The 16,508-nt window shown below is 36.9% G+C and overlaps 1 protein-coding gene and 1 non-coding gene across 4 annotated transcripts in view; both read right to left on the bottom strand.

Annotated features, from left to right (window-relative positions):
* Xpo4 (exportin 4) overlaps positions 1-16,508 on the bottom strand; it is a 112,942-nt gene that overhangs the window by 32,639 nt on the left and 63,795 nt on the right. For all 3 annotated transcript variants that reach the window (XM_042685327.1, XM_042685329.1, XM_042685328.1), the window contains exons 7-9: positions 10,596-10,708; positions 4,747-4,904; positions 4,346-4,520 (exon numbers count right to left, since the gene is read on the bottom strand). In XM_042685327.1, the coding sequence (XP_042541261.1) occupies positions 4,346-4,520; positions 4,747-4,904; positions 10,596-10,708 (446 nt within the window). The remainder of the gene's footprint in view (positions 1-4,345; positions 4,521-4,746; positions 4,905-10,595; positions 10,709-16,508) is intronic.
* LOC122112940 lies at positions 559-665 on the bottom strand. Its single transcript, XR_006148317.1, has one exon. It is a non-coding gene; the product is annotated as a U6 spliceosomal RNA (small nuclear RNA).

Consider the following 16,508-nt stretch of genomic DNA (forward strand, 5'->3'; position numbering starts at 1 on the left):
CAATGTGGCAAAGTTTGTGAGACTCTGATCTCCAATTAACTACCAAAAAACCAGAAGTGGAGCTGTGTAAAGCCTTAAACAAAATGCTCAGGGTCAGTACCCAAGCTCCAGGACCAACACAAAAGATTTTCTATCGAATACAGCCAGACACCACTTTAAATTTTAAACACTAGTTCTGCACTAGGATTTAAGCAATTAGAACTTACTAATATCCAAGGCAATTTATATAATCCACCAAATTAATAAAACATTGAAATAATTTTTAATATGCATCTTCATTAAATTCACCCCTTCTGTTGTTCTCCCCCATCTTCACTGAAACTATTTTCTTTCTTTTTCTTTAAATTATTTACTGTTATTCTAAAGGTAATGTACAGAGGGGTTACAGTTACCTAAGTCAAAAAATATGGGATTATCTGTTGTGGGCTTGGCTGTTGAAGGAAGTTTGCAGCCTTGCAGCTTTTATTCTCAATGCAAAAATAAAGCTTAGAACTTGTTAAAGGGACATTAAAATAAAGTTTTAAAGTACAAAAGATAATTGGCCATGCAAGAAAAAAAAAAATATGGGAACACTTCATGAATTTGTATGTCATCCTTCCATAAGGGCCATGCTAATCTTCTCTGTATTGTTCCACTTTTAGTATATGTGCTGCCAAAGAGAGTACTCACTGAAATAACTCTTGCAATACTTGAAAAAATATGAATGTCTTCAAGTCATAATGGTAGCCAGTTTTCTTCCAAATAGAGCTAAAACTATTACTACTACAAAAAAGAATAATTTTAATGTACAAGGCTTAAAAAACATTCGTGCATCTTGGAAATGGCGCTGTGGCTCAAGTGGGAAAGCGCTAGCTTTGAGCTGAAGAGCTGAGGGACAGTTTCCAGGCCCAGAGTTCAAGCCCCACGACCAACCAAAAAAAAAAAAAAAAAAGTGCATCTCATTCCATTTTTTCTGCAATTGGTTTGGCCAGAGAAATTCGTGCATGCACAATAGGTAAGTAGAGGCTAGCCAGCCATCTAGCTCTGTATCTGTTCATCACTGTGTTCTTTCCTAGTTATCCAGAATTACTGTGGAGAAAATGGCAGAATTCTCAAACAACTGATCCTTTCATGAGAAAAGGTTCAATTATACTATATAGTTACATTGTGCTGATACTATCATTCTAAACCATAATTTTCAACATCTTAACCCTTTTCCTGGTTTCACAGCTCAGCTCCAGAGTTCCCTACATTACTTTATCACTCACACACCCCAAAATTTGTGCTCTGAATGTGTCTATTCATAATTTGGCTTCAATCTCACCTATCTCTTTTCCATCAAGTAATTAGAGGATCTAAATCCTGAATGCCAACCCTCGAGCTGGGAAGGTGGCTCAGTGGTAGAGTGCTTGCCTTGCATGCATGAGGCCCTGGGTTCGATTCCTCAGCACCACATAAACAGAAAAGCCGGAAGTGGCACTGTGACTTAAGCAGTAGAGTGCTCGCCTTGAGCTGAGGGACAATGCCCAGGCCCAGAGTTCAGGTCCACAACCGGCAAAAAAAAAAAAAAAAAAAAAGAATGCCAACCCTTATTCACTTGATAAATCACAAAATTGTTCTACTTCATCAGGAGCTTTCCACCAACTTTTATCAAGTAAGCTTCAACACTTTATCCTGCTGGATGGTGGTCAGATAAGGCTACAAATGTATTTTTATAAAATTTTATAAAGTACATCTACGACTCCCCTTTACATACTTTCTCTCTCTCTTTCTCTCTCTCTCTCTTCTTTCTCTCTCTCAAATACACATGGCAAAAACACATTTACCACGGTCCTGACAGCTATTCTGTTCATGTGACTCAATATATGGCTGCTTCTCTGATGATTCTACTTTGGACATGACTTCAAACTTTGTTACTGACAAAAGAAACTAAGAAATAAACTAGAGAGCTCGTCATACTTTCCTCAAATTTTAATGAACTGAATTAGTTCAGTCTCCGCAATTAGTCTCTGCAATTAGTCTCACTTCTTCATTGTAGCAACAGAAAAAGTTCTTGAGGTTTCAGAAGACCTCAAGAAATACCAAGAAAGTTTAACAGCTCCAGAACAATTTGACTAAACACTGGAATTGCTTTCTAGACTCCCAGTTCACTGCTTACTAAGGTACAAGCATGATGCATTCTCTTCACACAAAAGCTAAAAACAAAGCAGTAACAAGATTTTTAAAACACACATTAGAAGGCTGGGAATGTGGCTTAGTGATAGAGTGCTTGCCTAGCATGAAGCCCTAGGTTTGATTCCTCAGTACCACATAAACAGAAAAGGCTGAAAGTGGCTCAGAATAATGAATTTTCATACCCAATGTGGTCTCTCCTGGGGAAGGGCCAATATGGGCTCAACTGGATCCATTCATAATTTTCTGATACTAGTATGCTCAAGACGATAAAAACACTGAGCTTGAAATAGCATTTAAGGGGATTTCTTCCATCTTCAGGCAAATCATTTACACAGGGCCTGCTAAGACTTTAGCTATTACATGTCTGCCCAATATGACTTCCACAATGCAAAACTTTACAAAAAGTTTTTTTCTCTTCCTATTACCATAGATGACCAATTATTTGAAAAGATATGTAAAATGTAAACAGATCAATGGAAAGAAATCAGGAGATTAAATTAAACAACACTTGTCTTGAGACCTATAGGTCCATCCTAACTTGAACATGCCTTCTTTTTAGTGAAATTGCACAAGACACATCTGCTACTCCCACAGTGGAGCTACCTAGCTACATTCCAATATTTCTAGTGAAACCTGAACAGAAAAACTGTCGAGCTGTCATCCTCGGGACCTAAAGTAATACATTCTGAACATAAAATTAGCAAACCAGGGCACCACTGACTCATGCTAGCTACTCAGAAGACTGAGATCTGAGGATTGCGGTTCAAAGCCAGCCTGGACAGGAAAGTCCCTCAGACTCTTATCTCCAATAAACCACCAGAAAACCAGAAGTGGCATTGTGGCTAAAGTGGTATAGCGCTAGCCTTGATCTGAAGAGCTGAGGGACAGCACCCAGGCCCAGAGTTCAAGACCCATGAACTGACCAAAAAAAAAAAAAAAAAAAAAAAAGGAAAGGCAAGCCAAGAACATCACATACCTCCCAGCAAGTCTTTAAAATGTTAGGAACACAATCCACAAAAAGAAACTGAAAGTAGCTGTGTTTCTAATTATGGGACCACATGTTAAATCTTTAATCTACCAGGCTTAAAAGAGAAAATAAACAAACCAAGAGGGAAAGGAAAAGACAATGAAGCCATGGTGCAGGAAATCTAGGAATGTTTTATCAATAGAAAAAGAGTTAGAATAAAGTTTGAATACTTGACTTTTCATAGCCTTTCATGCTTAGAACATGTATTACCCTCCTGAGGAGTTTAGATCCCATATACTATGGGATTTTATTATTTCTTTGAAACTTATATTGTTCCATTACATTAATCCCTAACTGACCTGTTTTTTCCTCATCAAATCATCAACTACAGAAACACAATCTTTTCTGAGTTCTTTAAGCTCTGTAAAGATCTGAAGGGACAGGAAAAATGGATATTGCTAGCTCCCTACCAAAACAATTCATGATTATACAAGTAAATAGATTAGCTACAAATACAGATTTTATTCTTTAATATTTTTAAAGGAATTCATTAAAAATTAAGTTTCAACAATTTAATAATTACTAGGTAGAAAAAAATCAATTTCAGTGATTAATGTTATAATAAAAGTAGCTATGCTGCTAAGGGTCTTTAGTCCTCTAAATATAAATAGAGAATTTTTAAAACATCTGAATATTTGTATCAAATAGGTTTTTTGGTATTGCCTTAATTTTTAACATAAATTAGATTCTACCCAAATATACTACTAAACCTTAGTATACTACCAAAAAATTAAAAGCACTGCCTCATCAAATTAAGCATTACTACAAAGATTGGAATAAAATTATTTTTGCCTAAGTTTTGACGAAGCTCAAAGGTGAAAAATCTTAAATATATAATTATGCACACTCATGCCATACCAGGAAGTTATCAGCACTCTATAAACATTGTTAAAATGAGCTTGCAATCTCTCGTTTAATAGAAGCAGTGTCTTTCAATTATCTCAAAATTAAAATCTTAGGACCAACAGATTTCATCTATTAACCTGATTTGAATTGACAAATTTTCAAAGCTCATGTTTCCAAACGTATTTTGCCACTAATTTACACACAGGAAAAAACAACTTTAACAACAGCTACTATATCATTGGCATGAGAAAACATTCCAAAGACAGTATGTATTTCCTTAAGAAAGACAGACATGATTTATTTCAGAATATCACTCACCACTTCTTCCAGTGCAGCACTTCGCCCAAAAGAACAAGTGAGGTGTGTGAGGCAGTTAACAAAGGAGGAGAAAAGTTCACTGGGAATGGCAGTTAAAACACTTCGAGGAAACACAGTTATCAGATTGCTGATAATGCTAGAGATTCCCACAGCTTCAGAATCTTCTATTTCAATCCTATAAATCAAGTAATGAGGATTATTAAGTCTATAACATGTTTCCAAATACAAGTATCAACAACTAATTTTTAAAGGTATATCGCGGTATGTTCATTTCAACTTAGCTATACAGCTCAACTTTAAAATACAGACCAGAGAGAGGAACTACTAGTTTCCTTTCCTTCCATTGTTTAAGGAAAAAATGGGATGTTTCCCTTTCAGTTATAAAGGGCAAGTATACCTACCCATTGATAGTATTCAGTAATCCCTCAATAAAGTGTGCTAGATAATCGACTTGGGATCCTTCATCCGGGAAGATGGGTCCATGAAGAGAAGCTAACTGGGCAAGGCACTGCAGAGAATCTTGTGCCATATCTGAATCTTCTCTGATTTTTCGGTGTACCTGTTAGAAAGAATTACTAATCCATAAAAATAAATTCTTCTTTTATAAGGGTCATGTGTCTACCAAGCCAAATAATGTACGAGAAAAATTCACCACGGCTGGACATTTCTAGAAAATTAATTCCTGAACTAAACTACATTTGAAAATTACTCCTCAGTAAAACTGACATGCTGGCCATGATTTTAACCAAATCTACTATTTGTTAACTGAAGGCTCCCTATATTTTGAAAACTGAACTGTCTCCAGCATGTTATGACAAAGAGAGGAGCAGATGCCAGCCAGTCAGACATACTGCTTCTTCTAAAAACAGCAACGACAGTCATCTGTATTATGCTAACTATGCCTCACTACAGCTTCTTGCTAAAGTTAGCAGATAAGCTCAATCTAGAGTATATAGGTGCTGCCTTAGGGAAGTAAACAGTTGCCTACTTAGAAAACCAGTATGTCACTCAGTCCCCAGACATTCATTCATTGAGTCAACCAACATATACACATATATTTACATTAATTCTGAGAGTGCCTATCATCTTCTTAAGCCTTAAACATCATTGCTACAAATAATACAATTTTTAAAAAAACATTTTAGTTAAATTATACACAAATTCATTTAAAGACTTTCCATGTGAGAACAACAAGGGAAAGGATAATAATGCTCGACAAGAAATGTACTCATTACATTACTCATGTAACTCTAACCCCTCTGTACAGCATCTGTACAATAAAATAAAATTTAAAAGAAAAGAAAATCTTTCATTTTCTTGCATTAGAATTCATGGGACTTCTGTGTTGCAAATGACTTAAGGATTGGGGGCAGTTGAGCAACTGTTGGATGCCAGGATCGAGTACAGAAACCTTTAAAAAAAAAAAACTCCCATAGGATTAGTTATTTTTCCAAAAGGGATATAATTAAATTTATAAATAATGTTGGAAATAAAAAGCACATGATAATTTTTTTTAAAAAGGCTTTTTTTTTTGGGGGGGGGGAGGGAAGATGGGAAGGGATGGGAAGGGGAAACAAAGGAGGAGGCTACAATGCTTGATAAGAAATGTACTCATTATCTTACCCATGTAATTGTAACCTCTCTGTACAGTATTTTCACAATAAAAAAAGGCTTTTCCAGAGGTAACAATGCTCAACAAGAAGTATACTCACTACTCATGTAACTGTAACCCCTCTGTATAGCACCTTTACAATAAATTTTAAAAAAGACTTGTCCAGACTTTATTTCATTGACTTAGTAATAATGTAAACCATTTAGCATTCAATATTCTGTATAAAGAGAATGCTTTCATTATTTTGGTCCGATTTATAGTATCATATGATATTATGGGCTTTATTTCTGTGATCTTGCATAATTGAAATAGCCACAAAAAGAAAATCAAGGAAGAAGTTACATGGTGATCATTAATAACAATACACTCGGTATTTATTGTGATCACTGTCTACTTTCCATAAGCACTTACTTACTCCAGTATTGTTTTCTAGACAAAGCACAATGTTGAACATTTATTTGCTATTGGTTTCAGGTAGTATCCATTTCCACTCTGCAAATCATTTATAAATTACTTGAGGTCAAAATGTTTCTTTTAAATATGCACTGGCATACTGTGAGCTACAGTAAACATTTTAACTTCTGATTCACCGTTCTATTAAACTCTAATCTCTCAATTCTAAGGGATTTAAAACAGTATATCCACTCTACATATTAGTTAACTGACCTACTACCAGGTTTAAAATGTTCAGTCTAGAATAAGGATTAATTAATAAACCATAGTCCTTGAGCCAAATATCGCTTCCTGCCTGTTGCTGTAAGTAAGAACGGCTTTGGCAAGGCTGAGGGAAGAAGAAAAGAATGTATTTTGTGATTTGTTCACATTTTAATGCTCACCAGTGACATTTTACTGGAATATCAGGTTCACTTGGGTTTTTGTTGTTTTTGTTTTGTTCTAATAAATCTTGGGCTTCTTCTGACCTACAGTGACAGAGTTGGGTATGACCATAGAATGTACAGAGCCTAAAATACTATCAGATCTGATACAGAATTTGCCAATCCTGGTCTAGGAAACAAGTACTTTTCAAACGCTATTCCAATGTATTTTAAGTTTTAAATAGTAAAATCAAAGCATAATACAAAAATTCATGTATGCACATTATCTAGTTTTTGAACTCTTAAATACAATACCCAATGCATTTATACTTTATCTGATAACTATGAATTAAATTAAATTAGGTTTCTCTTGGGAACCTAATCAACATTTAGATATGATATCCAGAGATAAAAGTCTATCAACAGATACAAGGGAGTGTGGCATAAGAGAAAGTCATCTCACAATCTATCCAGAAGCCAAATAGTTCCTAGTCTATCTAGGATTGAAGAATTGAAAGAATACATCAATGAACTAGTTAACATTTACAGTTTAAAGTAAACTATCCTTGAACCTATCTGTATTGTGCAAGCCTATTATATAATCTCTGAAATATATGACCCATATAAGACTCATGATAAACAATTATTTGAGGAAGACTCATGCCTTCCTTCCAATGTCAGAATTACAAAGGAGTTCCCTCATATGTAAATATGTACTTCAATATAAATTTTACTATACAATTAAAGATTCTCTACCTAAATATGGGAAACAGAGGGATGAGAGATCATGTCTATAAGAGCATCTGGAGGATGCTGGGAAGGTGGCTCAGTGGTAGAATGCACTGGGTTCAATTCCTCAGCACCACATAAAAAGAAAAAACCGGAAGTAGAACTGTGGCTCAAGTGGTAGAGTGCTATCCTTGAGCTGAAGAGCTGAGGGACAGTGCCCAGGCCGAGTTTAAGCCTCATGACCAAAAAAAAAAGAGCACCTAGAGTGGTGGCAAGCCAAGAAGCAGCAAGACATGAAGAAGCAGCAAGTTAGCAATGTGATAAATTCTACTGGAATACATTAAGTGTGATATGTGCATGGGTCATCCAGTGCTTACCCAGTAAGCACTTGGATTATGAGTCTCTGAAAATCTGGAGCAGCTTGTGCTGAATATAGAAGTCATCAGTGAAGTGATACCTAAAGTGATACATGTAGGCAGGAGTGTTAACATTTAAGCAAAGACAGAAGAGATCATAAACCAAACTAGGAAAAATCTGTCACTCAGGATAGGAAGAAAATGTAATTTTTGTTTTGTTTTGTTTTTTTTGGGTCCGTTCGTGGGGCCTGAACTTTGAGCTTGGGTGCCGTCCCTCAGCTCTTCAGCTCAAGGCTAGCGCTCTACCACTTGAGCCACAGCGCCACTTCCAGCTTTTTTCTTTTTGCTTATGTGGTGCTGAGGAATCGAACCCAGGGCCTCATGCATGCAAGACAGCGCTCTACCACTGAGACACCTTCCCAGCCTAGAAAATGTAATGTTTTTACAGGACCTTAGGAAGGAAAGAAAAATCAACATACTTGCAAACTTGTGAGGGGCAAGTATAACCAAAATTGTTTCAAATTTCTAGTATAATCAACAAATTGATGTCTTCATCCCAAGCAAGAGCATGTTGTTTCAATTCAAATCCAAGGTAACTGTGGTATCTCCAATGGGAGAGGGGACTCAATTATATAATCAATTCATAAGTAAAATTAAACTTAACAAAGGCAATTCAAGTAGAGAGATAAGCCATGTTGGTCTTTGTAATGAGTAGCAAAAATTGCTTAAATTAAAATGTCAGCTATACATACAAAGCTGCTAAGATAACAAGAAGGGTTAACTTTCAAATTCCAGTTATTTGCATGTGCAAGTTCACAGCTGACAAGAGCAGCTGCCTGGTTTGTCTAGACAGCTGTTCTGATTTGGTGGAGTTGTTTCCAGTCCTGCCAGCAAGTTTTCACCTTTTCAAAAACTGCTGGAGTGGGATCTACTTTCAGTAGAGCAAATAATCCAAAGAATTGAACTTGGATTCCTATCAAAATAATTCCTGTCAGATGAAGCAGGCAACAGGATTTTCAAATTTTAGTTACAACTATCTCTTTGAACTTGACAATGTTTATAGTCATCATTTCCCTGGTTTAAAAAAGAAAATGTAAAGTGATTAATTAATGCTCAGGCCAAACATTTCTGTGGAAAGTACCTCTTAATTATATACCCATGAATATATACGTAACTTTGTACTAGATAGTTTCAAGTATATACTATAGACATACAACGTTAAAGGAGGCAATTGGGAGACTTGTACAGAATATTTTGAAAACACATAAAAAATTAAACGGTAATTAATGGTTGGGATTAAGCAAATGTTCTTTTCCCTCTAACTGATCTTTCTTCTTGGACTTCATTGATCTTTATGTTATCCAAGTCATTGTAGCTAACTAATTTGTATACTTATCCTATAACTGCAAATCAGTATTCAACAGGTAAGTACACATACATATTTTTAAAGTGAATAGTAAATATGGGATTATATCAACAAACTATAATGAGTCCTGTATGAAATGATACTTGAAATATTTTAAATAAATTGCTATCAAATAAGATTAACCTAAGTCAGGTCTTTATAAAAGGTACACTATTACAGTAAGTAGTTCTCAAAGTGTGATCCAGGAATCTTCTACAGACTGCTAAGAAAATAGAGGAAAGGCAAACTATTTTCTTAAGAATACAGAGGGGGACTGGGAAGGTGGCTCAGTGGTAGAGCACTTGCCTTGCATGCATGAGGCCCTGGGTTCCATACTTCAGAACCACATAAGCAAAAAGAAAAAAGTCAAAAGTGGCGCTGTGGCTCAAGTGGTAGAGTGCTAGCCTTGAGCTGAAGAGCTGAAGGACAGCACCCAGGCCCAGAGTTCAGGCCCCACAACCGGACCCAAAAAAAAAAAAAGAATACAGAGGTACTGCCGGACGCCGGTGGCTTATGCCTGTAATCCTAGCTACTCAGGAGGCTGAGGATCACGGTTCAAAGCCAGCCGGGCAGGAAACTCTGAGAGCCTCTTATCTCCAATAAAAACCACTAGAAAACCAGAAGTGGTGCTGTGGCACAAGCAGTAGAGCCCTCACCTTGAGCTGAAGAGTGCAGGGAGAGCACCCAGGCCCAGAGTTCAAGCCCCACAACCCCCCCACTTATACCCCTCCCCCCCCACACACACAAAGAATACAGAGGTACTACCTGCCTTTTCCTTTCTCACTGTCACACATGTACACAAGGCATTTTTCCTAAAGCCACATAATATGGGATAACAATGTAAAGGGAGGCAGAACAATCTGGCTAACTTCTATTGCTCCTAACATTAGGAAGACTTGCAAAAAATGTAAAACCAAACAACAAAAAGGCTTGATACATTTCACTTGGTTTTCAAAAAGTTACATATTCATTAAAATGTTATTTGCATTGCTACTGTAAAATTTTTTATTGCTATTTAATAATTATTTTTTGAAGCTCTCAGTTTGTATTTTTGTAGGATATGTAGCTATGTAGCTTATATAAAAAGCTCTTTGCAGCTTTCAGTTATTAATGTAAAGGGGTCTCAAGAAAGAAGTCCAAGTTCTACTCTAGGATTCTAAACCCTTCATCATTATCCAGTAGTTTTATAAATTAGCAAGAGACTTGCTATATTCTATTTAAGCAAATAAATTAGAAGAGAGGGCTAAAAGGGTAGTAGTAAACATTTAAGAAAAAGACAAAGACATTTCCTCTTTCCATGGCCTTGCTACTAGAGATGAAGACCATGACTTACTGTGAAGAAAAGTTCCATAACTCTGCTGTCCAGAAGAGTCTCCCTCCAGGACTCTGTTGGCTTCAACAGCACATTTTGTGAGGATTCAAACATAGCTATATAATGTCTGCCCAGTGATCTGGTGTCAAGGTCAACAACAATAACATTCTTACTTTGTCAAAAGTATAAGTCTACCTCTAAATATAACAGGAGCCATTCAGAAAGAATGTAATGGAAACAGTTTAAGCCTCTTTCACATATGCTACATAATTCACACATGAAGTGAAGGAATAAAGGGCATTAAGTGCTGAAAAAAGTGGAATGCTATAGGAATGTAAGATAACAGTTTCACAGTAATTATGTTATGTGATATGAATAGAAACTGATCACTAGAGAGCTGAAAAGTGACAACAGAAGAAAAATCTTGACTTCAAAAGAGATGCAAAAAGAATCAATTTCTGCCCATAATTTTCCTTACTATCTTATAACAGCTAAAACCAAAGGTATAAAATGAAAAGTCTCATTTTCCATGCATAAGCCTGTAGGGAAAAATAACCATTTTCCAAAGGAAATATATTCAATGGGAAAGAGGAAAAAAGGAACATAGTTAACTGCATTAGACTAAAAAACAAAACTCCCTCAGATTATACTATCCAAATATCAAGTTCAAACAAACAACTAATCATACTGAGATAAAACTTTAAAAATGCCAAGTTAAAATTCTCATAGCCCACAGTGCAGTGTTCAAGTGTTTATAAGTCAAGCATGCTTCAAATAGTGTCCTATGTAAATTAAGTAACTACCACATATCTACATTTATGAAGATAATTCCCTCAGTGGCAACCACAGTACCTGGGCTTTTAAGAACGGTATGGCCTGGGGACAGCCAGCAAATGCCACATTAGTATCAGCAATGAGAAACTGCCTAGATATCTAAGATGATTACCAAAAAACAAAATAAAAAAAGAAAATTATACTTTTTTTTTAAAGCCAAATAACTGGTTTTAGACAGAAATAATTATTCATAGGGGAAATTAAGTCTGTAAGACCATATCAAAAGCCAATAGTTGATTGATTTAAAATGTATATATGAATATATATGAGTATATATGTATATGAATACTCTAGAGTTAGAGGAGACACAGAGAGAGGTCAGAGCCTGTTTCTGACATCACTCCCAAAAGGTTCCAAAACTCCCTTAATAAGATCAGCAAAAGTGAAACCCAAATCTGATTCATTTAAACTTTACTTCCCTCTTCCTTTATCTGCCCTCTTGTGGAGATGTCATGGAGGTGTAAGATAAGCCTGAATTGCACAGAAAAAACACAGCAGCCAATGAATACTAATAGTTATCAGTAAGCGATTTTTCTCATCTGTTTCACTTAATATTAAAAAAAAAAAAAAAAACTGGGTAAAGAGTTAGAGGTGTGGTCAATTGGTAGAATGCTAGCCACTGAGCAAATTATCAGGTACTGAGTTTGAGTCTCCGTCTTGCAACAAAGAGAAAGAAAAGAAAAGAAAAAAAAAAACTGGCTAAATACCAGTTCATTTTCCATGATGAAGAATAAAGAAGATCATCTTTACAGGAACAAATGTTTGTGGATGAAATTTATCTGATAGGAACGGTTTGTTCTGAAACAGTCTGGGGCTGGAGGAATACAGATTAAGTTAGACTGAATTCAACAGCTACTAAAGTTTCTATTCTCTACTTTTGGATACCTTGGAAAGTTTCTATAACAAAGCAGAAAAAGGAGTTTTAGTGTATGAAATAAATCATCTGAGGAAGACAATAATTCTTGTTCTTTAAGAAAATAGCCATTTCATTTATTCTTTGATATTTAACTTCATTTTCTATGAAGAAGAAAATGTAGTATATATACACAATGGAATTCTATGCCTCCATCAGAAAGAATGACATTGCCCCATTTGTTAGGAAATAGAAAGACTTGGAAAAAAATTATATTAAGTGAAGTAAGCCAGGCCCAAAGAAATATAGGTCCCATGGTTTCTCTTATTTGCAATAACCAGTATATGTCTGAGTCAAGCAGAAAAGGTCAGATAAGTTGATGTTAGGGAAATGAACCCCAAGATAAGTATTCAAATGTTTTTTTTTCTTTCATGCAATTGTTTCTAACATATTTATTAGATGATTTCTATGTTGCTTTGTATGTCCCTCCCCCACAGTATAACCCCTGCTTTCACTGTATTTGATGTTGGTATAATTTGTGGAGGGGAAGGAAAAAAACTAATCATTTAAATAGGGATACAGGTGGCCCATTGCAACAATGAGATGTATAAGACGTTATGTTGAAAAACAAACTTTACAACTTTGGTGGAGGGGGGGCAAGGAAGGGGGGGAGATGGGGGGAGATTGGAAGGGATGGGAAGGGATAACAAAGGAGGAGACAACAATGCTTGATAAGAAATGTACTCATTACCTTGTCCATGTAATTGTAACTCCTCTGTACAGTAGTTTCACCAAAAAAAAAAAACTGGGAAAGAAATGAGGAAGGGGATGACACTTTCAAAAGGAAATGTACGCATTACTTGACTCATGTAACTGTAACCTCTCTGTACATCACTTTACAATAATTTTTTTTTTTAAAAAGCAGCTCAGGGACACTGCCCAAGTTCAAGTCCCAGAACTGACCCCCCCCCCAAAAAAAAAGTTTTTTATGCTCTATAAATACTCCTAGACACTATTTTATATTAAGGGAAAATGAGGTGGCTTTTTCCAGATACAAAATCTAGTATGTGACAAGTTGAACATCAAGTTCAAGTTGAACCCTGGCAGTACTAGAATCTGAACCCAAGATCTTGCACTATTCAAAAACTAGTTAATGCAAAAAAGGCTGGCAGTATGGCTCAAGTGATAAGAGCTCTTGCCTAGAAGCTGAGTTTTAATTCTATTGGTCCCCCATCAAAGGAAAAAAAATCATGGGGCTAGGCTAGGAAGGCGGCTCAGTGGTAGAGTGCTTGCCTTGCATGCTTGCCCTGGGTTCGATGCCTCAGCACCACATAAGCAGAAAAAAAAATCAATGTGGTGCTGTGGCTTTAAGTGGTAGAGCATTAGCCTTGAACTGAAGAGCTGAGGGACAGCACCCAGGCCCAGAGTTCAGTCCCAACCAACAAAAAAAAGAAGGAAGGAAGGAAGGAAGGAAGGAAGGAAGGAAGGAAGGAAGGAAGGAAGGAAGGAAGGAAGGAAGGAAGGAAGGAAGGAAGGAAGGAAGGAAGGAAGGAAGGAAGGAAGGAAGGAAGGAAGGAAGGAAGGAAGGAAGGAAGGAAGGAAGGAAGGAAGGAAGGAAGGAAGGAAGGAAGGAAGGAAGGAAGGGAAAAAGAAATCATAGTAGATAGAATTTGCTTGAGCTATAGTTTCGTATTTTTTCTTAAAGACTAATAACATAATTTAAATTTTGCATCAGAATAATTCATTCATAAACAACAAAATGCAATTTTACCAACAAGAGAGTCAAACAGACTTTTCTGTCTTAAGAATTCCATATCTTAACCAGGTACCACTGGCTCGTGCCTGTATCCTAGCTACTCAGGAGGCTAAGATGTAAGGATCAAAGTTCAAAGCCTTCCCAGGCAAGTCCAAAAGACACTTATCTCTACTAAAAAAACTATTAAGAGGAGCTGTGGTTCAAGCGGCAAAAGTGCTAGCCTTGCGCAAAAAACCTCAGGGACAGAGCTCAGGCCTGCCTTCAAGCCCCAGGAGCCCCACGTACACACACATATGTATACAGAAAAACAGAAACACACACACACACACACACACACACACACACACACACACACTTCTCTATCTTTAAAAAAAAAAAAGGTCAACTGCATCTAACCTTACTTCACTTTCCCATGTTTCACCGAATTCAGGAAACAGGAGCCACAGTACGCTGATTTTCTGTCACTGTATCAAATGCAAGCTCATTCTTTCTTAGCCAGGGTTCCAGCAAGGGAGCCAACTCTGAGGTGTTAAACCCAAGCCATCTTCTAAGCTCAGTGCCTTCTTAATCCCTTGGAAAACCAGTTACAGCTACATGCAAACTCTGTAGCACATAACAGTGAAGAATTAACTTCATTCCCTGCCTGCTCCCCATGAAGATCCTTTCTGACTCTGAGAGTTAGAAAAGCTCACTAGCTTCTGAGAAATCAAAGGATTATACATGCACCACCTGCCCAATTCTGTAACTGCAGGACCAGAGGCAAACACACACCAGGCCAAAACCAGAGGACAAGCTGACTGTCACTGGATAATCCTACTAAGTCTTCCGTCTTAAGTTCTTGAACAGCAGACTATTACCAGTGAGTATGCACATCTTTAATACAAGGGGGGAACTACCATCTTTGCAAATATATGGGTCCTTAAATATGCAAATAAATTCTTATTCATTTTGGGGTAATGTCTCTGACAGTAAAATAAAATTATTAAATAAGTCACACAATACCTACAAATTATTCTTGAGCAACTATGGATGAATTGCCCATTCTAATTTGTAGTTTATAATCCAGGAAGATCTTATAGCAAGATCTGCCTCATCCAAATACTTACCCACACTTTGGCTCCAAATACTGAGGTTGTCTTGACTGGCACTCTTAATTTAGGTGAAATCTTCTAGATTGCACTACTATTCTATGATCCAGTTTAACTTACCTCAGGAGAGTAAGTTAAAATTTCACCAAAACCAAATCAGATTCACGAAAATAGAACACCAATAAAAGGCAGTGTAACCAAACTAAAAAAAGAAGATATTACTGAGGCCAACATACCACACATACCTACCAAACATTCTTCTTACAAAATGATACTGTCATTTACAACTGGTGTTGCCAAAACCCATAAGCATTTATGGACATCAGGTGAACTACTAGCTGAGATGTATCAGCAGCACAAGCACACATCCAAGAAACAAGTTACAAACAAGCTAACATTTCTGAATTGGCTTGTTCAATAACTAAATAATTTCAAGCCTCTATGCTAGGTGCTAACAATACAACAAGCGTGATCCATGATTTCATTAGTGTTCTGCTGGCGGCAGACAGCAGATACTACTTAGATAGGCTAATGAATGAAGAATGGCAACTGAAAACTAAACCAAATGGGAAGACATTCTATAGGCTTACAGGAAGCCATGGTCAAAGATATCTGACCTGGTCTAGTATGCACAGCTGAAAAATGGCTAGGGAGTAAATGGCGCAAAAATGGGGAGAAGGATTATTTTGGTGCCAGTGAGGTTTGAACTCATGATCACAGGCTTGCCAAGACAAGAGCTCTACCACTGAACCATTCCTTTAGCCCTTTTGGGGTTTTTGTTGTTGTGGGTTATGGGGCCTAGGCATTATCCCTGAACTCTTTTGCTCAAGACTAGCACTCTACAACTTTGAGCCACATCTCCACATCTGATTTTTGAGTGGTTAATTGGAGGTAAGAGTCTCCCAGGGACTTTTCTGCCCAGGCTGGCTTCAAACCACTATTCTCAGATCACAGCCATTAAAATAGTTAGGATTACAGAATGAGCCACCGGTGCCTGGCTTTTGCTTATTTTTGAGATACACTCTTGCTTCCTGCCCGTATATACAGCCAAACTCTGATCCCCTTATTTCTTATTTCCCCTGGGTTGACAGGAATGTGCCACTACACCCAGTTTCTTGAACATATGGCACTTTATTGAATTACTGTAATGGAAATGGTCTGGTGCTAGTGACTCTCTCCTGAAATCCTAGCTACTTGGAAGACAATGATCAGGTCTGTGAAATTTCACCTAAATGGTCTAGGTGTTGATAACTAAATACTGCTTTGGAGGTGAGGTCAGGCCAGAGACTTCCAGACAAGCTCTCTTTTGCATTCCACCATAATACGCTATATACTTACATACTTAGTATAGGGGACAGTCACCAAAGCAGATATAAAAACAAAGGAAATAGTTCCCTCTGTCA

The sequence above is a fragment of the Dipodomys spectabilis genome, unplaced genomic scaffold (assembly GCF_019054845.1).
Source record: "Dipodomys spectabilis isolate Male_0828 unplaced genomic scaffold, ASM1905484v1 ptg000095l, whole genome shotgun sequence".
NCBI lineage: Eukaryota > Metazoa > Chordata > Mammalia > Rodentia > Heteromyidae > Dipodomys > Dipodomys spectabilis.